Source organism: Panthera onca, chromosome B4, assembly GCF_046562875.1.
Source record: "Panthera onca isolate mPanOnc1 chromosome B4, mPanOnc1 haplotype 2, whole genome shotgun sequence".
NCBI classification, from domain to species: domain Eukaryota; kingdom Metazoa; phylum Chordata; class Mammalia; order Carnivora; family Felidae; genus Panthera; species Panthera onca.
The window spans coordinates 39642742-39667985 of NC_138345.1; the positions used below are offsets into that span (position 1 = coordinate 39642742).

The window sequence follows — 25244 nt, forward strand, 5'->3', positions numbered from 1 at the left end:
CAAAATGAAAACACCCTCCACAACAAAAAGATATCCAGCCCAAAGATCAACAGTGTTGAGGCTGACAAATCCTGATCTATCCAGACCTTTCCTCTGAACTCTAGACTCACATGCCCAACTTCCTACTCAATATCTTCATTTGGGTATTTAACAAACTTAACGTGTCTCAAACCAATGTTTGGATTCCTTCTTCTTCAGCTCAGTTTCCCTACAAAACAGAACCTGAGACAAGACTTATGATTTAGTGGAAGGTAAGATCCCCATGCAGTGAGAGTAAGGACAGTGGAAGTGAGATAGGGAAGATAAAGTTCAAATATAGGGTGTTGAGTTACCAAGTTGGCAGCTGGTTCATGAGCCACAGAGATATGCATCCCTGTCACTAGATTATGTAGTTGTTTGACCCTGAAAAGATTAAAGGAGAGGAAATTTATCTATAGGCTTCATTTTATCTCATATTGACTACTGGGCAAGCTCTCACTGGTCCATTTAATTAATGCCTCCAAATAGCTGTGCTGCTCACCTGGACCTTCTTCCAGTCTTGAGAAATCCAAATCATTGCAGTGTGGTCAACCTCAGGAGGCAGAAATCTGCTGCCCATGCAGAGTTGTGTGTTCCAGCAGCAGCCAAAGCAAGGCAAGTGGCCTCAGGGCAAAAGGAATGGAAAAGTGGAGGGAATCTGAGGAGAGGTGTACTGAATCTGAGGTTATTACTGTCCAATACAGTAATAACCAAGATACACAAGGTCCAAGACTTTGTGTAGCTCACATTCTGGTGAGAGAGAAGCTGTCCAATTCACTCCTCCAGTAAATTACATCACCATCCACCTAGTTACTAAGGCTACAAACCTAGGAGATGTTCTTGAAATGTTTCTTTCCCCCACATCCCAAATCCTGCCATCTCTATTTTCAAAATGTAATTCTATTCCAACCACTTCTCACAAGCCTACCAGTACCTTGCTTGTTTAAGCCATCATTGCCTGTACTACTTAATAACTTCCAACCTCATGCCTGTTTCCAGTAACCAGAATAATCTTTAAAATGGCAAATCATATTATATTACTACATGGAACATATTATATTACTAAATGAAATATTCTTACAGTGGCTTAAGAGGCTTTACATGATTTGGTCCCTCCCTACTTTTCTGACCTACCTTCTGCAACACCCTTCTTTGGCTACTTCTTTCTTGCCACACTGGTGCTCCTTTGTTTCCCAAATATGCTAACTTGTCTCTGCCTTGGGATCTTTGCATTTGCTCTTATATCTATGCTTCTGTTTTTCTGATTCCCTGTTCTCTCTCTTCTTTTTCTAAAAAAATTTAATGTTTATTTATTTTTGTGAGACAGAGAGAGACAGAATGGGAGCAGGGGAGGGGCAGAGAGAGAAGGAGACACAGAATCTGAAGCAGGCTCCAGGCTCTGAGCTGTCAGCACAGAACCCAAGGCAGGGCTCAAACTCATGAACTGCGATATCATGACCTGAACTGAAGCTGGACCCTTAACTGACTGAGCCACCCAGGAGCCCCTGTTCTCTCCTTGAATTTCTTTGTTTAACTGTTACTTATGCAAAGGCGTTTCCTATCCATTCAGACTTATATTTGTCACTCCATATACCCTTTTCTTCATTTGCTTTACCTAACATTATAATGTCTGTCTCTCCCACCAGAATGTAAGTTCTGTGAGGTCTGGAACCTTGCATATCTTAGTCATTACTGTGTCTGCAGTGCTGAGCAAGACTGACACACAGCTGAGACTGAGCAAATATTTGAGCGAATACATATCTTTAGACCCCTATCAATGGTGGGCTTGCATCCAGAATGTTGAATTCTTAGCTCAATACCATTCTTCCAATTCCTTGGTGTAAACCTCTGGATTTTATCATTCCTAACAAAGCCCTGAATTTCGGGACCTGAGATCCCATGCGGTCTGCAAATCTCTTCTCTTAAGAAAATCTCCAAATGGTGAATCAAGGCAAGTGCAATCCACATGAGGCTAGGGAGATGACAGTCTTGGAGGCCTTTAAAAGAAGGAAGGGAGTTACAGGCAGAAGGAGGTGCAAAAGCAGAGTAAGGAAGCCCAGTATTACTGGGACATGGTCAGGAAATGTTCATCAGGTCTAGTAGGGTTATTATTGATGTGGATGCAACAGCAGCAGCAGCAAAAGCAGAAACAGGGGACTTGCCAGTCGTATTTCAGTACACAGCTCCTTCCTTCCTTCCTTTTTTCCTTCCTTCATTCTTTCCTTCTTTCCTCCCTTCCCCCTTCAGTCTCTTCCTTCCTGTAATAAAGCAGTAGCACAGGAAGGCAGGAAACCTTGGAGTTAGTAGGGTACAGGAATATTGTGTGTGGAAGGTAGGGAAATGGCAGTGTTTAATATGGTTCGGAGGAGTTTAGGAGAACTCATTGTTCGTAAAAGAAAAGGGTAGGGTATGAATCCGGAGGAGTGGAGGGAACAAATATTCTTTTTCTGAAAGGAATGCTGGAGTCTGAATCTGGAGGAGGGGTTTAACTAGTTCCGTACCCAGAATCGGTGCACTGCCTGGGCAACCCCACACAGGCCCCTGCTTTCCACTAGCCACAATAGAGTGGGGAGGATACAATCATTGGCTTTGATTAAAGTGGTGGCTGGTGTAGGCGGGAGGCAACGCGATCCTCGGTGGTGGAAGGGTGGTCCCAAAGCAGCGGGGGAACCAATCAGCGGTGACTCCGGGTTCTTGCATCCTCCTCGGAGACTCCGTAGCAGTTGAAGTACCCGAGCTGCCCGCTGCCTTCTCGCGCGCTGCGGGCGCCGAGGCGTAGCACGTCTGGGGGCGCAGCTGTAGCCGCACTCCGAGTGCACCGCGCACGCCCCCGGCTCGTGCTGCCCTGAACCTCGGAGCGGACCCTTTCCCGAAGAAGTTGCAAGCCTTGCAAGTGGCTTTGTGGAGGCACTAGGCCGAGAAAAGTGGCTACGGGAGGAGGGACGTAGGTGGGAGGTGGGCAGGCGACTTGCTTCTCAGATTCGTCCCAATTAGCATCAAGTTGGCAGACAGCCCCACAGACCCACGAAGCCTTTGGTTGTCCACAAATCGCATTCTCCGTATTTCAGAATAATCTGATCGTAAGAAAACTTCAACTCCCATCGTAGGTCAAGGAGGGACAGCCTCTTAGCACCGCCGCCTCGCAGTGACACCACATACAACACACCCACAGTGAGCCTCAACTGCAGAGCTCTCCCCAAGGTGCGCATCTCTGCCCGTCAGGCAGAGACAAGCTGGGTCACCCCTGCAGAGAGACCCCTGCGGGAGGGCCGGGATGGCACGCAGAGCATGGCGGCAGAAGGCGATTATCGTGGGACTGCACAAACGCAAGCCCATCCGAGGAGTTTTGCCAGGAACACCGCCGCCTGCATTGCGTCGGACCTGACCATTTCTAATGTGCAATTCCCGGGGAAGGTCGCGGCCAGGGAGCGTGCATTTGCGGGGCTGTGCACCATAAGGGAAGGAGAATTGGTGGTCGGCTTTTCTGGCAAGAGAAGGAAAAAGCTGTTCCGGCAAGGGTGGGAACTGAATGACAACCCCCCTCTGCCAAGCCACCCCCTCATATTTTCCATCTACCTCCTCGCTCCTGCCCTCCCCCGCCCTCCCCAACCCACGCCCGAGTGGGCCAATCGCTGCTCCGCATTCCAGGCGCTTTCTCAGGTTTCTGCTGATCTTGCAGCGCCCAGAAATGGACCGAGCGGACCCGCCGCCGCACGCACCCTGCCCCACTCGGAGCTCCTGACGGCTCCACGCGCACCGCGGAGCCTCAGCGAGGTCCACGCTGGGGTGCGGGAAGCGGAGGGGATCCGAGAGCCATGTAGATCCAAGCTCTTGCTCGCCCGCCTCCTTCAGGATCGAATCAAGGGCTCCCATAAGTGTTAGGAGGGGGCGAGAGTGCTGTTTATCGTCATTTGCTTCCGAGCCTCGGGAGAGGGTGGCATTTTGCTTTTCCGCCCCGCATCCTCCGGAACTCCCTGCACCAGCGAGAGGACGGCGTCTCTAGGTTGTTGGCAACCGGTGAGAATGGGGGTAGGGAACGGACATTTCCGCCGTAGTGGCTCACTCAGTCGATTGTCCCACTGAAGGGGCGTAGGACGAGGGGGCGAGGGCGGCGACTTTGCCAAGCGCCTCTCGGATGCTGCCGCGGAGCCGGTCGCCGCTCCCGCCGGGTACTGCAAAGGCGACCTGCCGCATTCCGACTCGGGCTCTCCGCCGACTCAGCACCGCCCCTGCGCCAAGCCGGCCGGCCAGGTAGGGGGCTCCCCCGTCCGGGGCTGCAGAAGCGGGGGTAGGGGCACCGGGTGGGAGAAGTCAGGGGTGTGGGGATGCTGCCCGGGACCTAGAGCTCCCTCAGCGTCTCTCGGCGCTTTCCCGATCTTTAGTTTAACGAAGTTGTAAACAGATCGGCTGTTGGGCATTGGGGAAAGTGGGATGGAAGAGCCCAAACTTGGATTTCCGGGTGTCTGCATGTGTCTGTCTGTGTGTATGTGCTAACCCTAGCAAGAGTCCAGTGCTTTCTAAACAAGCTAGAGGTCTGTGCTCTTCGGTGTCTGTAGGTCCGTCCCATCTGAATGCTTCTGATTTTCTACCCCCGTATCACTTTCTATTTCTCTGCAGCGTCCATCGATCGCCCTGGTGGGAGCTTAGAAGGCGGCAGGCGAAGAGGGGTAGGAGGGGGGAGAGCCGAGGAGAAGCAAAAGGGGTGGCAGGCAAAGGGATCTGCTGAGCTGGCTCTGCACCCGGTCCTAGGAGGGTCGCAGAGGGGAGGGGTGGCCAGGGTGACCCCCGAATGGATGGCCGGGTCCGCTAGAACGGCACTGCGTTAAGACACCTTCCAGCAGGAAGAAATACCAACCCTCCCCCCCCCCCCCCCCACGACAAAAAGCTGCACCCGGGCTGCAGGCGAGGGGGGATTCCAAACTGAGCAAAAGACAGGGTAGAGGGGAAGGTAACGAGAAGGGAAGTCATAGATCTCTCCACCTGCTGGTTTTGAAGCCCCTCCCCCTGAACGTGGGGGGAGACGCGCACTCCGGTGGGGGGGGCGCTTGGGTCCCCCCCACCCCTCCTCTCCCGCTGCTTCCCACCCCCGGCCCTCTCCTGATCTCTCACCCCTGTGCCCCGCTTCCACCATGACGGTGATGTCCGGAGAGAACGTGGACGAGGCTTCGGCCGCCCCGGGCCACCCCCAGGAAGGCAGCTACCCCCGGCCGGCGGAGCACGATGACCACGAGTGCTGCGAGCGCGTGGTGATCAACATCTCCGGGCTGCGCTTCGAAACGCAGCTCAAGACCCTGGCGCAGTTCCCCAACACACTGCTGGGCAATCCTAAGAAACGCATGCGCTACTTCGACCCCCTGAGGAACGAGTACTTCTTCGACCGCAACCGGCCGAGCTTCGACGCCATCCTCTACTACTACCAGTCGGGAGGCCGCCTGCGGAGGCCGGTCAACGTGCCCCTGGACATGTTCTCCGAGGAGATCAAATTTTACGAGCTGGGCGAGGAGGCCATGGAGAAGTTCCGGGAGGACGAGGGCTTCATCAAGGAGGAGGAGCGCCCCCTGCCCGAGAAGGAATACCAGCGCCAGGTGTGGCTGCTCTTCGAGTACCCTGAGAGCTCGGGGCCCGCCCGGGTCATCGCCATCGTCTCCGTCATGGTCATTCTCATCTCCATCGTCATCTTTTGCCTGGAGACTCTACCTGAGCTGAAGGATGACAAGGACTTCACAGGCACCGTGCACCGCATCGACAACACTACGGTGATCTACAATTCCAACATCTTCACGGACCCCTTCTTCATCGTGGAAACCCTATGCATCATCTGGTTCTCCTTTGAGCTGGTGGTGCGCTTCTTCGCCTGCCCCAGCAAGACAGACTTCTTCAAAAACATCATGAACTTCATCGACATTGTGGCCATCATCCCTTATTTCATCACCCTAGGCACCGAGATAGCTGAGCAGGAGGGAAACCAGAAGGGCGAGCAGGCCACTTCACTGGCCATCCTCAGGGTCATCCGGTTGGTAAGGGTTTTTAGAATCTTCAAACTCTCCCGGCACTCTAAGGGCCTCCAGATTCTGGGCCAGACCCTCAAAGCTAGTATGAGAGAGCTAGGGCTGCTCATCTTTTTCCTCTTCATTGGGGTCATACTGTTTTCTAGTGCAGTGTATTTTGCCGAGGCGGAAGAAGCTGAGTCGCACTTCTCCAGTATCCCCGATGCTTTCTGGTGGGCGGTGGTGTCCATGACCACTGTAGGATACGGTGACATGTACCCTGTGACAATTGGAGGCAAGATCGTGGGCTCCTTGTGTGCCATCGCTGGTGTGCTGACAATTGCCCTGCCCGTACCTGTCATTGTGTCCAATTTCAACTATTTCTACCACCGAGAAACTGAGGGGGAAGAGCAGGCTCAGTTGCTCCACGTTAGCTCCCCTAATTTAGCCTCTGACAGTGACCTCAGTCGGCGCAGTTCCTCTACTATCAGCAAATCTGAGTACATGGAGATCGAAGAGGATATGAATAATAGCATAGCCCATTATAGACAGGCCAATATCAGAACTGGCAATTGCACCACAGCTAACCAAAACTGCGTTAATAAGAGCAAGCTACTCACCGATGTTTAAAAAGCCAATCAAACTAAAAAAATGCCCCACTTAGCAGCTTGAAAGACTTAAAAAAAAAAAAAAAGAACGAAAACCTAGTGACCCACGTCACTGTTTGTAGATACTTTACTAAATAGCCTTTGAATGCTCTGTTTAACTGTCAATGCATTGTTGCATTGAGGAATGGGGGGATGGTGAACCAGAAGCTTTCAAGATTCATGCAAAAAGAAACTATTTTCATTTTATTAAAAAATGGGAAAAGAAAGTGTATTTTCTAAAACTGGTTTAAAACAATTCAGTCCATGAGCTAGTCTAGGTAAAATAAGATTCATATGCTTCCCCATACTGAAACATTTTTAATCCTTTGGCTTCTTTAACTTTTTTCTTTTACTAAAAACCAGACGATCACTTAGAAATATAAATTTTAAATTTGCATGGGACTCCATTATAAAACTTTTGCGAACTGCACAGCACATTTAAGACAGTGCATCTGATGTATTATATGTAACATGATATACCAGCCAAAAGGGGCAATGAACAAATGTTGTATTTGTTTTGATCATCCCAACCATATATTACAAGGTGAAAACCCCCACAAGTGCACATACATGCACGCAAAATTATTTAAGACTGGTTCATAAAGCACCTTATACATCTGATACTGGTCCTGGTCTGCAGGGATTTTCCCTCTGCCCCATTTCCCCTGCTCATCCATACTATTCTCTAAGAAAAAAGAAAACTGAAGTAAATTAACTGATTCGTCTGCAGTGCTGCTAAATTTCTCAACTGCAGGTGAGCCAAACACAGGTCTTTTCTCACCAGTCCTGCACCCTGACCCCTGGCCTCCAGAACTGGATGTAAAATCTTAGCCTCCTTATTGCAAGAGAGCACAAATGGAACTAAATGTAAGCATGTTTGAATCTGGTCATATTTATTTTATAATCGCATGCCAAGAACGTTAACTCAGACAATAGGGGATAAGCTTACGTTGGAATCAACTCTTCTAAAAATAGATCCTTTTTTCATTTGCATTCACCGAAAGTGCACTCCTTCATTTATTAACTATTTTATTAGTAAATAAAGTACTGTATTTAAGTGCATATGTTAGTCAGATGGGAACAATAACTTTTTGGAGCTCAAAGCATGTTCTCTTATTCAGCATTATGGCCTATTTGATTAAGGTGTACCTTGAATTAATTAATGCATGATTTCAGTAAAAAAAATTTAAATCATTAAAATTAAAAGTTTGTGGGATGAAGGGCCCAAAAGAAAATAAAGGGGGGTGGGGGGTGGGGGCCACTCAGTTGATTTTCCTGCCTTTGCTCAGGGAAATGTCAGGTTTCTGTGCAGGTGTAGGCAGAGAGAGGACCAATATGCCCATCCCTTAAAGGGAAGCTATGTGGAAAACTAAATAAGTCATCAAGGTATATATAGCAACACCTAAGAACAGGTATTCTTTCTAGCTGAAAATAAACACAAGCAAAACAAACAAACAAACAAACAGACAAACAAAAAAAGGTGCAATACTGCATGTTTTTGGTGCATTCTTAGGATGTAAATGAACATGTTTATCTCTTGTATGCATCCAAAGCAGAGCTGATTTCTTTTTGCAGTCATGATTTGAGGTCTGTAGAGACTTCAGCCCTCCCCTTGAGGCTCCCTGAAGAAACTCAACCAATTGATTTAATAGTTGCTTAGTGCCTTTATCCTGTACCCACAGTGAACTGCAGAAAGTGCCTCCATTAACACAGCTGAGAAGTTATGTAACAAAAGGGAGGAAGGGTTGAGGCACAGATATTTTGCTTTTGCTTTCTCCACCCTCCCTGTCTCACTTCACCACTGTGAGAAGACCACCCCATCCTGTACCCAGGAGAGAAGAGATCCAGGAGGGTGCTGTCTCCCTGGCCATCCACTGGACTTGGTCCCTTTGGCAGCCTGATCTGGGATGTACACTGGGACCTGAGACCGATCATCACTCTGGACATGAACCAGGAGCCCGTTTTCTCCCTCTTCTCCACCAGAAGCCAATATCAAGTTTTTGGAAATCTGTTTCCTGTCGAGGGCCACTCTGGATGTGAAAGGCTTCCTCAGGTCCAACGTAGTGTTCCTTGCAAAGTTCTGTATTTCTCCTCTGTTAGCAACAGCACTCTGCAAATCTCTGATGGTCTGTTCTCTTTAGGCATCAGTGTGGATGTGGGAACACTCCGTATATAATAACCTTCCCTGGGTCTTCCCTCCCGGCCCACTCCCTTCAGATATTTTCTATGATGCGCCTATGCTCTTCCTACCTGGCAGTCGCTTCACAGGCTGAGCATCTAACTTCTGCTGCCCCAGGCACCCAGCCCAGAGAATGCTGGGGACTCTAGGTCTAGCTGAAAGAGAACCACGTAACACAGGCCTCTGGGGCCTGGCAGCTGTCCACCAATGGAGAGGCACTCACAGCCTTTTTAAAGACACCGAGGTGGGGAATCTTCATTCTGCACTTAGCATGTGGCTGCCTGCTGCTGCCCACCCTGCCCACCTTACATTCCTGCCCTGCTTCTTCGGGAATCCTCCTTGTTACTTCTGTCCCTTCCCCCACCTGTCCTAGAACTAGCAGGGAGGCAATAAACCAAGAAGCTAGAGTAACACCCAGGCTGGCTGACTCAGTTGAAAGAAAGAACATGGATATTTTACTTTCCTGTGCGGCTTTTGAGAATCTGTAAGACTGATGTAACATCATGGAAGACAAGGGGCCAAGGACTGCACAGCATCTGACCACAGGGCATTAAACCCTCCGCTGTGATGTTTCCTTCTCTTTTGAACTTTGACTTATCCTGGCTATTCCTCTCCTACCTGCTTAAAAATCTCCAGTTTGGGAAAACAAAGCCAACCTCCCCCAAAATTCTGGGGATATCTTGATCTTTTATTTAGACTTGGAGGTCTAGGACACACAGAACTTGAAACGCTGCACTCCGTCAACAGCAATAATCCACTCAGTACTGTGGGATGGATGGGTCAGAGGATGAGAAAATGGGACCAAGACTGATCAGACTGGTTTTGGCTACCTGGTATACCTCTCATAGATTCGCTGGACTGGGGTTCTTCTGCATGTGTTACAGGAAAAAGGGCTGCATGCATGAGCCTGTTGGCCTGGGATTGGGGAAGAGTTGTTACGAATTTGGGTGGTAGGGGGGAAATGAATGCTGCTTATCCATCTGTAGCTCATTGCAACCAAGTCAGTAGGAATGGAGTACAGGGATTATCTGTGTAGCATAGGCATGCGAAGTTTGACAAAGCTCTTACCCCTCGCACTATAATGTGCTGAAATGTTTTTGTAGACCTGAAGGTGCACTTAACAAAACTGCCTATTAAGGAATGACTATCTTTTGGTTTACTTATATTTATTGTAGTGGGATTTTTACCTTTCAGTCCCCTTCCTCGATCTTGAGCTTTAATAGCTCATGTCCTGAATGCTTGTTTTCTCCAAAAGGAGAGACTTTCTGACATTGCTGATAGTCATAGCTCAGCGCTTCCAGTGCTTGGGGGCCCTAGTTCAATAGGGTTGGAAGTGGAAGGGCTGGGTCACACCAGGGCTGTTAGCCATCCCAGCATCTCTGAAGGGGTTAACTCACCTCAAGTGATCTGAATTCGAGAGAGACCAAAGACATTAATTTCCTCTGTCCTCAGATTTAGAGAAGACAGATTGTAGCCAGGAAAGCTTTTTGTTTTTGCAACTCCTCTTCCCCATCTGTGTACAGCCTTCCCTCGCTCCCCCTGAAGAAATAGAGTGCTGATTACCAGTTAGAGCAGTTCACTAGGGTGCATGAGTGAGTTAGCCTAGCAAAATCAAATGAACCAATGGCATATTCTTCTGGAATACGGCTGATGGACAGTCATTTCTCTAAAATTGTACAACTGTGGTGGAACCAAAGCACAGGTGACATCATAATCTTTACTCACTTGAGAATTAGAACACAGACAAACATGTAAATGGTAAGTGAGAAGATTTCTTTAAGTAGAAATTTGGTTTAGTCCATAAAGGGCCTTCTTCATGTTGTATAGAGTTACAGATTTTTTCAAATTAGTTAACATCTGAAGAGTCCATAAAAATAGTTTCCTAATCCTCCCTTTTAGTATAGGAGACCTCAAAACACATGCTTTTAAACAATTTTACAATTGAATTCCTTGTTTGGTAGATTGCCTTGGACAAGAAGGAGAAAGAGCACATTAACAGAAGGCAATTCCCCATTTTCTTCCAGGGACAACTCATTCCTGGGAGTGGTGAGAATTGGTGGGTGGTAACCATCCATGGTATAGAATTGTTAGAAAGAATATAAACTGCCAAACAGCCATTTTATCTTCCCATTTTGTCAAGAAAGGATGAAGTCTTTCTATGTTTCTGTTCATTTCAAGAAGACAAATAAATACAAATTTTTAAACCAGACACAATCCAAGTTGAATTGCAATCTCAGGAGGTGGCCTCTCATCCACCATGCGGTGTATTAATACTCGTATTTATATCACGGAATTTCAGGGTATATGCGAACATGTTCAGCATGACTCAGGTAAATCTCAGAAGAATGTACTTTACTTACCATTTTTTGTAAAGAAGTGGACAGGAGCTGAGTTGTTAACCAAAACTGTTCCATTACCTTGGGTCACTGTGTGAACTCATTCAGGGTATAAGTGTAAGGCTCAGAAGTCTTGGGATTTAACGCCAGTCTCTTTGCTCAGGCAAAATGACCATGGGTTTCCTTGGGAAGTCCAATGTGTACATAAGGGGGGAGGCCCTGCTGACCTCAGGACTATTAGCTTTAAGGAGATTAGCCCTAGTCCCAGTGATTTTTATGTCGGAGCCAACTAGGAGTTTACTTTTTATGACATGAGACTTCACAGAGTCTAGAAGTGTTTTGTACCATAATCAGAGAAGAAGAAATGGTGCAAGGAAAGAAAGCAAAACACAAAAGACCCCTTGCAAAATATTCCAGGTCAAAAGTTGTCTTCTCTCCAAAACCTGCAGAAACACCTTTCTTCTCATCAGTGCACTGTCTGGGAGCTGTTTGAGGCAGCAGCTGTAAGCTGACAGCATGGACTTTACGTGACATACCTCTAACATTAAAGATAATGGTATTACCAAGGTTCAAAACTAAAAATTGAGTGGTATTAATTTAAAGTGCACCGTCAGGACAACAAACCATTGAAGCTGAAAAAGCACTAGTTTCTTTCTTGAGTTTGCCAGTTGCTTACACCTTGAGTGAAGGGCGTGTCTCATTTCCACCTGCTGTGCATTTCCCCTGCCCTAACTGTTCAATATGTCAGGTGGAGGACATTGAATGTTACGAACTGATAGCCTAACTGAAGCGCATAGTTTTCATCTATGCAATTTCACTTGCTTTTGTCACTTTATGATCTGTTCATATTTGGCATCAATTAAAGATAATTTTTAAGGATCTTATCAAGGAATATTGTGACTGGTTATTTGTCTCTTGTTTAACTGGTCTTTAGGGAAGTTTTTCATGTGGGATCTCTTTAAATAATGTGATGAGCCCAGGGCAAACTCATGAAGCAGCCTCGTGGTACTATCTCTTCTGTGCAAGGAAATGCACTGGGGTTGAATTCTGATAATAAATTCACAGTTTGGTCTCAGGTAGGATCCCAAGGAGAGGCCTTTGGAATTTGGCCTATGAAAGCAGTGGGGGAATCAAGCTTTGAAAAGGAAAAAAGAAATGAGGCCCCAGGGAGCAAAGTAATTGATTATATTCACTTAAATTGTTTTTGATTTGAAACTTTATTTCTCAGTTGCAGTCTAAGCCTTTCAGAAAGGATAGTGTGTGTGTGTGTGTGTGTGTGTGTGTGTGTGTAACAGTGCTGTGGTCTGGCATCAACTAACTTGATAATTACAATAAGGTGTTGGAAGCAATTTTGATGTGAAATAACAAAGTGATTCCTGGTTGTTCTTTGCATAAACTTTTCCCACATAGCTCTATGTGTGGTTAACATTTCTTTTTTTTTCTATTTTTTTTTTCAACGTTTATTTATTTTTGGGACAGAGAGAGACAGAGCATGAACGGGGGAGGGGCAGAGAGAGAGGGAGACACAGAATCGGAAACAGGCTCCAGGCTCCGAGCCATCAGCCCAGAGCCTGACGCGGGGCTCGAACTCACGGACCGTGAGATCGTGACCTGGATGAAGTCGGACGCCTACCCGACTGCGCCACCCAGGCGCCCCTATTTTTTTGAATGACTTATTGGTGCATTTCCTTTTGATTCTTCCTGAGATTTCGAGGTTCTCTTTTCTTGACTTTCAATCTCACTTTATGCAAGCTTTTTATGTCAGACCAAACAGGATTACACGCTTTATGACAGGTGTCTGTTACGTGATGCATGCATGGTGTGGCAGGGGCATCATCATAGAATTGTATTTTATTGTGATGGGCTCACATTGTAAGATTTGGAGGTGAATGTTATTTTTGTTGTAGAAGTTGCTCATGAAAGTGGATCATGAAGCTGGCTGGGCTTCCTATGATTTTTCTGTTGTGATCAGAAAACAGACCAGTTGAACTCTGACAGAGAAAGGTAAGAGAGAGCTAGAACTATGTAAATGGCGGTGGGCAAAGGAGCCAGGACATTTACACCTCTGAGTGTGTTTCTCAAAGCTTAGCTTTGGAATGGTTTTCTTGAAGCAGAGATGGACAGATCCAGGGAGCTGTACCAGTAGGGTTGTAATGGAAGCTTTGCTGTATACCGAACTTCAAAAACAAGGCAAGTCAGTTTTAAGGGGAGGCCAGAGGACTCAAGGACAGAAAGCTGATGTGATTTGATTCCAGCCTCTCTGCCACTGGGTAGGGAAACTGGCTGATGCTTCCTGCAGTCAGTCTAGATTTGTAGAGTTAACCAGACTGGAGTGTGGAGGGAAGGCTAACCCCGAGGCTGAACGGAGCCTGTCCATTCAAAGTCTTATGCAGATAAGACAGCATAGTAATGCTGCATGACTGGAAAGCAGCCCTTTGGACAGGCTTAAAAACAGGTCATTGAAAATATCCTATTTAATTAACTGAATTTAATATATAATTGATTTTTATAAAGCTTATTTATTTTGAGAGAGAGAACATGAGCAGAGGAGGAACAGAGAGAGAGAGAGAGAGAGAGAGAGAGAGAGAGAGAGAATCCCAAGCAGGCTCCACACTGCCAGCATGGAGCCTGATGCAGGGTTCCAACCCATCAAACACGAGGTCAGGACCTGATCCGTAACCAAGAGTTGGATGCTTAACCAACTGAGTCACCCAGATTCCCCAAATATACCATCAATTTTAATATGCACTGTTATTTGACATATTTTAAAGAACAAGACAACATGTTATGATCAGCTGTATTAATTCATCCCAATTTTAGAGATGTAAAAATGTTACAAAAAAAAGAAACAAAAGAAAAAGAAAAAGGGAATCTTTGAATTAATGAACCACCATGATTTAAACATTATTTCCCCCTTTGTTTCCTGGTATGAGAATAGCTTTGAATTCTAAACCCATTAAATTTGCAGTTCCTTCAGATCTGAGCCGTTGCTTCAGGTTTTCTTTTCACTATCTGTTAACACCACAGTGTTTTTGCTCAGCCCTGTCCTTAATTTTGGCTTTATGCAGATACGTTTTGGAGCCTCCTGTCTGCATGCTGGAGGCCTCAGACTTCATCATGTCTGGAAGGAGCTTTGTTGTTGCTGCTCCCCCCTCCCTTGCCCCTCAACAGACTCCCTCTCTTAGAAGATGGTCAGAACCTCTCAGCTCTTGGCTTTTATCAATTTGGGGGCAACCTGACACCCTCGATCCCAGGAAGGTGCTAATAGCAACACCTCCAGTTTGTTTAGTGCTTTGCAGTTTTCAGGTCACTTCCACGTTAAGTATGTTGTTCTGTTCTGCTTGGGGAATTAGGTAGGGCTGATATCACTGTCCTTGTCTTATAGGCCAAAGGATCTTCCCAAGGTCACTGGGTGGAGGGGGCAACCCTGGGTTCATTGATGTTTCCATGGTCCATTGCTGGCACATGATAGGGACTCTGAGTGTTTATTGAGCTGCTGGAATGCTAGAAAGTGTAATGTTACATAGTAAAGAGAAACTAGTAGGCTTTGCTTAGGGATGTAGGCTCCTTGAGTCTTTAAACTGCTCATTTCTAAAATGGAAATGTAATGGAAATGTTGTGGGATTAAATAAGATGACACAGGTTAACATGTTTGGTAAATTCTAACATGTTCTAGAACACATGTTATATGTAAGATACAACATATGTGTTATATGTGTTCATATGTTCTATGTGAGATAGAAATAGTTATGTTTTTAATTAAAATGAGAACAGAGGAGCAGGGGGAGGGGGCTGCCAGATGATTTCTCCTCAGAGGAGGAACTGTCCTTTAAAGGAAGGCTCCAGGGGGATCAGATGCTTAATTCAAAAAATAATGGTATTATGGTAGAGTTTGAAGACTTGGGGGGCAGAGACATTTTCAGTGGGAATTTTCAGTATATTCTGTATATAACAACAGCCATGCTGCAGCCCCACAGAATACTGAGCCACCATTTCTGGTTCTGTTCCTCCCTTACACTGTCACATAATACTATTTTACTTCTTCAGACCTCAAACATCAAGGGCACGCTCTGCTCTGTTACAAGTGAAGGAACCATAAGATATCTTCAGTCATTTGCATCCCTTCTCTTTGCCTCATTTCCCTCACGTACAAAATATTGTGTGATTTAATTTTTTTCTTTCCACCTGTGAATATTGAGAAATAAAGCAAGATGTTGTTTGCAAAGTTTTCTCATATGCTTGTCTGAGAGATATTATATAAATATAAATATATTCTTAACTTCCCTTGCTAAAAATAAAATAACCCTCACAAGCACACATGAGTCAATGCAGCCTTTTCTTGAATAGCGCAATACTACAAAGATGTTTATAAAAATGTATAGGTTATCTCCACTGTGGTCCAACTCTTTCTTCTTAAAAATTATTAGATAAAGTAGCCGTGATTTACATGACAGTGGAACTTTCATCTGAGGTTCTCAAGGAATTTCATTGTAATTAAGAAGTTGAGTATTTGTTAGAATCTTTGGCTCATGCAACATTTTTCTAGAGAATAACATTCAGGGGTTACATTCTCTACCTTATTAATGATTTTTTAAAGATACAATTTACATGGCATGTTCATGTTTGTTGAAATAGATAACATGTTTCCATGTTGTTTCAAATGCCCAGCAGTAAATACATTTTAGGAATGTTTCTAGAGAAACTAATTCCAGTAGAAATTATTTTTTCAGAATTGAAATCAGAGGATGATCAGTGAGTAGGAGCTTAAGCTTTGGATAATTAAGTTTTGAGCTGAGGGCCACATCCAACTTTTATTAAAAATGCTCATTTCTCAATGTATTAAGACTGTTTGGAAATCCAAGGTGCTTTAATTATCTCTACAATGATCATTGCTTTTTTCCATTCCATAAAATATTATTTCACTGTTACAGGAAGGAAGTAATTTGTTTTTATGTGAATTTCAAAGGAAATTTCTGAGAGTAAGTTTTGCCCCATCATTGTTCCCTCTTCATTAGCAAGCAAAATAATTTTTAATCTTAGAGGAAGTAGTGTATACAAATCTTAAAAGATGGGATGCCCAGCTCTTAGTTTTTGAAAAATCACAAGATATTGGCTTATTGGTTTATTATTTCTTTTTAATGTTTATTTATTTTTGATAGAAAGAGAGACAGAGTGTGAATGGGGAAGAGGCAGAGAGAGAGGGAGAATGTGAAGCAGGATCCAGCCTCTGAGAGGTCAGCACAAAGTCCCACGAGGGGCTGGACATGGGGCTCAAGGTGGGGCTCGAGGCAGGGCTCCAACTCAGGAACTGAACCGTGAAATCATGACCTGAGCCAAAGCTGGACACTTAACCAACTGAGCCAGGAAGGTGCCCCATATTGGCTTATTGTTAAAGGACATTTCTAGTTAAGATAGAATGACTTTCTTTTAGGTTTCCAGAGGATGAAGTTCCCTTTTGTTGGCATTTAAAAAATAATGTTTATCTTGAATGGATAAAGATGAATACTCTAAACATCATCAATCACAGGTTTAGTAATTAAAAAAAGAAACAGAACAATTTATAGCTCCCATAATTAGCATGTTGGAAGAAAAGTATTTGTCCTCTGAAACAGTTTTCAGGTGGTGCAGTAGAGCAGCGTTTCCAGCCGGGACACCCATTGGATGGGCAAAAGGAGGTCATTTAGCCTGAAAAAGGAAAATACTTGTCTTTAATTATAAATCTCAAGATTGTAGCAAGAGTATGATGGGCAAAATGAAAATGATATTGTTTTACCTTTCTGAAGGCAGAGAGTTTAGCCGGGATAATTTTCAAGTCTTTAGTTTTAAAATAGCTGGTTAGGAAATAGGCTCACAGTGGGGAGATTTGAGACTCTGGCTCATGTGTTGTGCATATTAAACCACTCATTAATTATTATGATGACTAAAGCCATGCTTCATCAGTTAATGCGGTTTAATGTTCAGTGATGGGACTATTATGTTGTTTCTAAAAAGCCATAGATATTGTGTTATGGGTCAATTCACTGCACTCAGTGGTCAGTCGAGTTGTGATTTGGGTTTTTAAACTCAGGATTATATTATCCAGGAAGCTTACTGGAATCCAATAAGATAGACTCTTTGTTATCACAGATTATATAGATAGAGTCTCACGGAGAAGAAAAGAGATTCTTCAGATTTGAGGATATGGTCTTGGGAAGCCTTAGCATTCTCATGTTCAAAACCGAGTAACATTTTCATAGGTCCTAAACGTACTGACCTAAAAGGAAAATGGTTAGAGGTGATTTTTACAAGACAGAGTCTTGTAAAATGAATGAGGATAACCATGTTCCATTTAAATTTATTTGCTTTATACCTGACAGCTTTATATTAGGTGCGGTTTCCACTCTCCGCATAAATACAGTGGCTCTGTGAATGAAAATTCTGAATTTGTCACCTGTTGCAGCAAGTCCCAATTTCTCTGGCTGCACTGACATTTGACCCTTATTGTATTGGGTTCAGTTCCTCAGTTCCATAAACACAGTAGTTGAGAATAACCATGAAAACGGTTATTCTTGGTGCCCTTTTCTTTGGGAAGGAACCTTATTTTGGATTACTTTGACAGAGATTGTAACTTTAACCATTGATAGTTTATTGCTGAGTTCTCTCCCAAGACACAAAGACTGAACACCTCCAGAAAACACATTTCTTCATCCATTCTAGTTGAGATTGGATTGGCACATTTTTTCATACATATCCCTGCTTCCTTTAGAAGTCAGGCGTTGGCAGTTCATTTTTCTAGAAAACTGTTCATATTCTTAGGCTATCAGGGGTTTGACTTGTTAGAACATCATCTTTTGGATTTATGGTTGTAGACATCCTAATATTTTCTGAGAATCTTAAAAATTCTGTTTTACTGGCACTTCAGTGCTATGTATCTTTCAAGACCAAAGGTGGAGAGGGTCAGAGCACTTAAAGATGGAAAAATAGAAATTTATTTCTTCCTCGTTATCCTTTCCTTCCCTGTACACTATTAAGTGCCCATACATCACTTATTTGGGGGACCTGATGTCTGTATTGCCAGGAAAATGCCTATCCTGATCCCCAGTTCATGTATGTGCACACACACACACACACACACACACACACACACACATTTATACAGTCTGATCTCTACTCATCTACCTGTCCATGAACCCATAGGTATCACCTGTGTTATAGGTGTGTTAGCCAAAATGGGGTAGCACTTTTAATCGATACTACAGATTTGTCACCACTCCCTTTTAATTAAGCAACACACACACAGAGACACACAGTAAGATATCGTGATAAACTTTTCCATTTTGCAGTTAAAGAAACTGTAATTCAAAGTAAAGGAAAAAAAACCAAACACCAACAGCAGAAGTTGGGGATCCCAGCATATTTTCCAGTGGGCTCTGGGTGCTCACCACAATGAATATAGTGACAGTGTATCTGATTCTCTCTTGCTTGGGTTTATGCTCCATTGCTCCATGGATAGCTCAGGCACATAGTGACAGAGAGTGGCCTGGGGTGGAAAATATGTATGTGGATCGTCTCTGAACATTGGTCTCTTCCTGCCGGGACCAGTTTCTTCCACTTTGTTAAGTTCAAAAAGTGTCTATTTTCTGTTGTGTGGTCTGCTGAGAAAGTGACCTTCCTAAGTGGAACACTAAAGCTGGAAACTTTCCTTGCCCTTGCAGAATTTGGGTCAGTGGACCTATGGCATATGTCTTTACTCCTCTAAGACTTTGCTGCTTTGTAAAATAACTAACTAACCAAATAAATAAATAAATAAATAAATAAATAAATAACTGCCTTAACAATGTTGTTCCCCTGACTCACAAATATCAAACTATTTTGATACTTTTGTTATTTTGATGTTTTGGAAAAAGCTGCTGTACCTCCCAAAGCCTGGCAACGTTCCTCAGATTTGTGTGAATTGAAGACATCTCATAAATGAATAAAAATTTAAGTGATATAACGTACTTAAGGTAAATAGTTTTGATATTATTTAAACTAACGGCTCAGTAAACTTGGACTCCCAGCTTTATTTAGACTCTAAACTTGCAAACCACAGGAAAGATGCAGTTTTGTTTGCTGTATGTACAAATGCTCCACCATTTAATGGTGTCTTAGTTAAAGGGGTAGTGTAATAAGTGTTCCTTTTTTATCATTTGCAATTTATAAGAAACCTTCACATACATGATCTTATTTGACCCTTACAGTGGCTTCTTGAGGAGACAGGTAAGTTCTGACTCTTTCCTTTTCCAGCTGCAGGTTGAGTCCTCCTGGGGAATAGACTAGGAGGTGGAGAGCCATGCAGAAGACCGTTAGGGAGTGCTCTCAGGGGATTATACCCGGGAGGGGAGAGAAAGTGAAGCGGACCAGAGGGAGGTGTCAGGCTGCAACACAGTTACAACAGAGGCTCAGTCATCCCTGTAGGGAACTCTGAAGCTACAGTGAGTGGTCCTTCAGACTTTCCCTGAGATGGGATAAGGGGGCAGGACTTTACTTGTTTTTGCTGACCCACCTCTGGATGAGGATACCCTGAGAAGAACTTAACCTTGGGTGAGGTCACTGTCTTCATTAGAGGCAATTCCCAAAGAGGGCTCATGGCTGAGGGCATTCCCAGCAGTTGAGGGGTGAGTTATTCAGTTGTGAAGGGGGCTTGGGTCTTACATCAGAGCGCCCGTAACAGAGGACGTCATAAACTTGTATGTGGCCAGAGGGAAGGTACCAAGAGGGAGAAAGACGAACAGTAAAGCAGAGGAACATTCAAAAGTGGGATCATCAGTTTCTAATAATCGAGAGTTTACTGTAGTTCATAGATTGACTTGTTAAATGGATAAAGTGCTCTGAGGCCCCTGGAGGTGCTTCTTTCTAATGCATGCTAGAAGGCATCTTCCAGACTAGCCTGAGCTCTCCTGTATGGATTGAGTTCAATTATTAATCAGGAGTGATGGGCAATGCTGGCTAATGCTGCCTAATGGCACAGGCTGGGTAATTGTGCTCCTTTGTAATGCACGTTCAGAGCACAGATTCGGATGGTATTGACAGTCTGCTCCTCGCTCCGCCTGAACACCTCTGTGGTGTAATGCTTTGAGTTCCCAGTAAAATGCACCAAACCGCTTGTGTGACTTAATGCATCTGTGTAACATTAGCACTTCCTCTTAATGTGTCACATGGATGACAAAGAAGTGCCTGGAAAGGAGTTGGTGGGAATGGGGCTTTTAAAAGCAAACTCAGCCTGTGTGGCCCTATCACCATGCCCCTAAGTGTTTTTGTGGCCAATTTAGAACTACTCAGCATGGACATCATACACCTGCATCCTCCTTAGCAGAGTCAGCTTGGCATTTGGTCCAGAAATGACAGGGTTATTTAGATTTTCCATCTGAAAACAGACCTCAGAAGAACTAATTGTTTGGGCAGCTTTGCACTTGGACCTGAAAAAAAACCTCTAGGCTATGGTGATTAATGGTAATTCTGATTACTCTGTGTCTCTAACCTGCTAGCAGGAAATTTGCATTTGCTAAAAATCCAGCTTGTTGCGCTCCAGATCCAGATCTGATCCAACGTGGATTTGAGTCTATTCAGAGAACAGATATGATTCCCCAAACATCTGTCATTCTGTAGTATCAAACCACGGTTGTGTTGGAAATCTAGATTTTATATTTTGAATCCCAAACCATAGCATTTTAATACTTAAAGTGTAGAATAAAATGTCAGCTTCTTTAGGCTTAGGGAGTAAATCATACAAGCCCATGGATCCTTGCAGTTTATAAACTAACCATTTAAGGAGTGAAATTGGGTTAGTCATATTCAAGGCCTGCCAGTTTTGGAGGTGTGAAAGACCCTAGGATATTTAGATTTTGCTGTAATCACTGGGACCTGAAGCCTGCTGGTCTCTGAACAAAAGACGAGGTAAGATAAAGAAGCTGTCACCTCAGAGGTTTGACTCTCTTACCTCCATTTTGGGAATACTGTCTCTGTATGTATGTGTGTCCTCATGCAGTATTTTTCCTTTCTTAGTTACTTTTCTTTCTTGCTTCTAAGTTTTTCTAGCCACCAGTAAAGCAGTAGCAAAGCATGACCCTATTTCAGATGAGACTCTTCCAGAAAAATGACCTGTGGGAAAACCTCAGTTGGAACAGAGAAGTCCATTTCTTTCTAGCACTCTAGAAACATCATCCCTGTCATCTGAGTCTTCTAGAAAAATGAGCTAGTGTCCCAAATGAGTTCCCTTCTTTAAGTGATAACAAAATTGAAAGGACTCTAAAGAAATGAGATCATTAACATCTCAGTGAAGGAAAGGGTTATTTCTATGGAGTAAATGGAATAGCTATAAGGAACTGTGGGAGATAGATTAGATTGTACAAATAAAAAAAAACATTTGCTTCTACCTAAGACTCCACTGAGCCACTCTTAGAAAGATATTTCCAAGAACATGAGACTCAGAATTACCTGTCCTTTTATTGAATTCCCTTGTGACTTATGCCATATGTGTATAAGGGGGCTTTAGAAGCCTAGTCCATGGTCATTTTTCTCCATGCAAAGTCTACAGATTAATGTAGGGAGCAAACATTAATGTAATTAATGCAAACTCTACCCTGGATTTCATAATTCCCAAACCCTACTAATCTGAGATGACTATTTTAAATAGCACAGCTTCCATTTAGACAGAATTTCTATTCATCCACACTTAAGGATGGAATAATAGGAGCCTATTATATACATGATATATGTACATCATGCATATAGAGGATCGAGGTTTGCATCAGCTGGAGTCAAGTTACATTTGGTTGGGAAATTGTGCATGACAGTATGAGATATGGAGATGTCTACCGACCAAACCAGTTTGGTTAGCATAAGCTCTAGTCCACAGTTGTAACACACTAAAAATCCAGAAAACTTCCAAGACCTGGAATATTTTTAGTTGCTGTGAAATGAAAATTGCTTGGGTGTTAGCTACTTAAGAGAGAAGATAAGGAAGCTTATCCTTGTTATAAAGTTTTCTCTCTGTCTTTGCAGCCATAGGGCAAGGGCAGCTCCTGGGCTTCTTGGGCAATGTTTCCACGAGCATGTTCTTAACTCAGCGGTAACATCACAGAGGTACTGGTGCTGTCAGAATGGTGGGTTTTGGTTTGGTTTGGCTTTGGTTTTTACGCGGATGCAAGATCTAGACTCAGAAACCATTTACTGTGTTACTATTAGTATGCCCTACAACTCTTGTAGTTGGTCTACTTTTTCTCTTTTCTTTTTAATTCCTTCCTTCCTTCCTTCCTTCCTTCCTTCCTTCCTTCCTTCTTTCCTTCTTCCTTCCTTCCTTCTTCCTTCCTTCCTTCTTCCTTCCTTCTTCCTTCCTTCCTCCTTCCTTCCTTCCTTCTTCCTTCCTTCCTTCCTTCCTTCCTTCCTTCCTTCTTCCTTCCTTCCTTCCTTCCTTCCTTCCTTCCTTCCTTCTTCTTCTTCTTTTCTTTCTTTCTTTCTTTCTTTCTTTCTTTCTTTCTTTCTTTTCTGAAGTGTTAATAGACAAGCCTCCATTTCCATTGCAGCATGGAGATCTTTATACCCAGAGAAACCAAAATTGTTTGGACCTTGTCTATAAACCAATGGTGACAAGATCTGATACTAATAATGCCTCGGATACATGTCATGGAATAATAGAAACTCAGAGTTGACCTGAACCTTTAAAGTCATCTTTTTCTTCACCTATTTGTACTTAAATGATCTGAACAGCCTCCTTCCCAGTTCCCCATCTTTTCTGTATTGTGCCACTTCAGTTTGATAGTCACTGATTTGCAAGTCTGGTTCTGTCATTATATCATTGTATCTTAAACATGATTCTACTGATGGGGAAAAGCAGAGCACTGGAAAATGTCTCGCTGCTCAAGGTCAGAAATTCTGATTCTTGAACTAGGATTTAGTCACATAGTCTTGTACTGCTATGAAGATAAGTGATCTGATGCAAGATTGGAAAAATGGTATAAATAGTAATAAATATATTTTGTTCTTGTGACCATTTTAAGTCATTCTGTCTGGACACAGTGGTGGTTTAGCATAATGTTCAGAACGTTCATTTAAGCCAATTTCAAAATGCGTTTATTTTTCTGAACAGAGATGTATATAATTTATTTAAAAACATCTTTTCATAAATGTGTTGAGGTCTTCCTAGTACAAGATGTACATAATTGTATATTTCACTAGTGCTGTATATTGTAATATTAAATCTTTTTTTTGTTTGTTTTTGTTTTTTAGCATATCACACACTATTTTATCAGCACAAGCTTTCAGCCATAAAGGAAATAAAATCAGACTTTGGCTAGAGAAGAACTTTAGCAAACATTAAAGATTTGTCTACCTCTTTAGATGTTTGGTATCATTATTCCCTTACTTAAAAGTATCAATTCTTTCCTACTCTATACAGGGTAAAGTTCACATTCCTTAGTGTGGTAAAGTAGGACATTAGACATCCAATGCAGCAAACCTCCCATGAAAGGGGTACACTTCTTCTCTTCTCTCTTAAGTAGCTAGCACTCAAGAAATTTTTATTGCATAGTGTTATCTTATGCCACTTTAATTTGTGCACTACCTCACAGAACCACTCACCATTTCCAGAAATTTCCACCCACCATTTCTAGAAATGAGGTTAATGATACATTTATTTATACATCACTATATCTCTGCATGCATAGTTCTTTGCTTGAATATATGTTGGTTTCCTACTTTTATTATTACTAGATGGCTATTCAATCCATAAAAACCCAGCTTGGTCATCACCACCATTGGATCCCTATAACAATTAAAAATATATTCAAATAGATTCTTATTTTTATCTATCACTCCATTACACTGCATTTCTCAGGAGTAGGAATCATGTTTGGTATATAGTAGGTGTTCCATAAGTCCTGGTTGAATGAGGAAAGAAATAATTTTTGCTATGGCGCAGATGCTGTGGGCAGAACTCAAGAGAATTTTGCAAGCAGGTAAGATTTTAAGTGCTCATAATGTATTATCTATGCAACAGCTTTCTTCAAGGAACTTAATGTTCTAAAGTCTTTAGCCTTATTTTATCCTTCCAGATTTACCATTTGACTTTTGAAAATAGGGTAAATAGTACTCCATCTGTTATTCCTGTGGGCAGGAAACAGGCATATCTCCTTCACATGGCCCATATAGGTCTTCCTTATGACTCCTTTGCCTCAATACACCAAGTTAAAAATTACATAATGGGGTTGATAACTGCACTTCTGTAAGCATCCCTAGGAGAGGGAGGGAGACAGGGAGACCTTTCTGGAAAAGATAGTGAAACAAGCCCAGAAAAGGAAGAGAACCTTCTAAAAATGACACTAAATTAATGGCAGATCTAAGACTAGAAGCCAGAAGGCCCAACAGGGCTGAAATATTTTCTCTCTCTTAAAAGTCAGACTATTACTATTCATAGTGCAGTGGGGACTGCTTTTTGTCTTTCTGTTCTCACTCAAGTCTAGGAGTTGTGTGCAGCTTTCCACTTAGGTCTTCTGATTTTCAGGGCTCATGAAAGCAGATCAACTCTTTTAATGCTTCCAGAATTAAACAAGCCCAAGTCTTCCTATCCCTCCCCCCAAAAGCATCATATTATAGAAACATTGGGGTTATAAAAGTAATTTGCCCTACATAAATGTCTTCAGGGAAAAGCTGTGCCATAGGTTCTCTTTGTTGAAGATCAAGTGGTCTCTCCTAGGTGAGCCGGGTCTCCTTTGTCACCCAGTTGAATCCTGTCCTTCTCTTCTTTGCTAATATTGCCTCTACCATCCCCGTCTTGTGCTATTTCTTTGTCCTCTGTGGTGTTTGCAACACCTCCCAATATAGCATCCTCCTGCCTTTAATAAACGTGCTGTTAGTGTTTTCCCCTCCTACCTCATCATTAATAAAGATGTTAAGGAAAACTGGGCCCATCACCAATCCATGGAACACCCCACTAAACACCTCCCACCCACTCGCAACATAACCATTTATCATTACCCTTTGTTTACAATCCTTTCAACTCTTCCTCATCCATGTGGCAGTGCTTACACCCCAGCCAGCTTGCACTTCTTCCTCCAGGGCG

At 43.5% G+C, this 25244-nt stretch overlaps 1 protein-coding gene and 1 long non-coding RNA gene across 2 annotated transcripts; both read left to right on the top strand.

The window, feature by feature from the left end:
- Nucleotides 1-2335: 2335 nt before the first annotated feature.
- KCNA1 (potassium voltage-gated channel subfamily A member 1) lies at nucleotides 2336-12051 on the top strand. Its single transcript, XM_060658643.3, has 2 exons — nucleotides 2336-4269; nucleotides 4636-12051. Exon 2 carries the CDS (start codon nucleotides 5148-5150, stop codon nucleotides 6633-6635), a length of 1488 nt encoding a protein of 495 aa, XP_060514626.1. The 5' UTR covers nucleotides 2336-4269; nucleotides 4636-5147; the 3' UTR covers nucleotides 6636-12051.
- A 6955-nt stretch (nucleotides 12052-19006) lies between these two features.
- On the top strand, nucleotides 19007-23486 carry LOC132694855 (uncharacterized). The gene is made up of 3 exons (XR_009617499.3): nucleotides 19007-19152; nucleotides 22190-22290; nucleotides 23414-23486. It is a non-coding gene; the product is annotated as an uncharacterized LOC132694855 (long non-coding RNA).
- Nucleotides 23487-25244: the final 1758 nt, after the last annotated feature.

What these genes read in the sequence shown, in the direction of transcription:
- KCNA1 (XM_060658643.3), top strand. Translation starts at nt 5,148, where the DNA reads ATGACGGTGATGTCCGGAGAGAACGTGGACGAGGCTTCGGCCGCCCCG.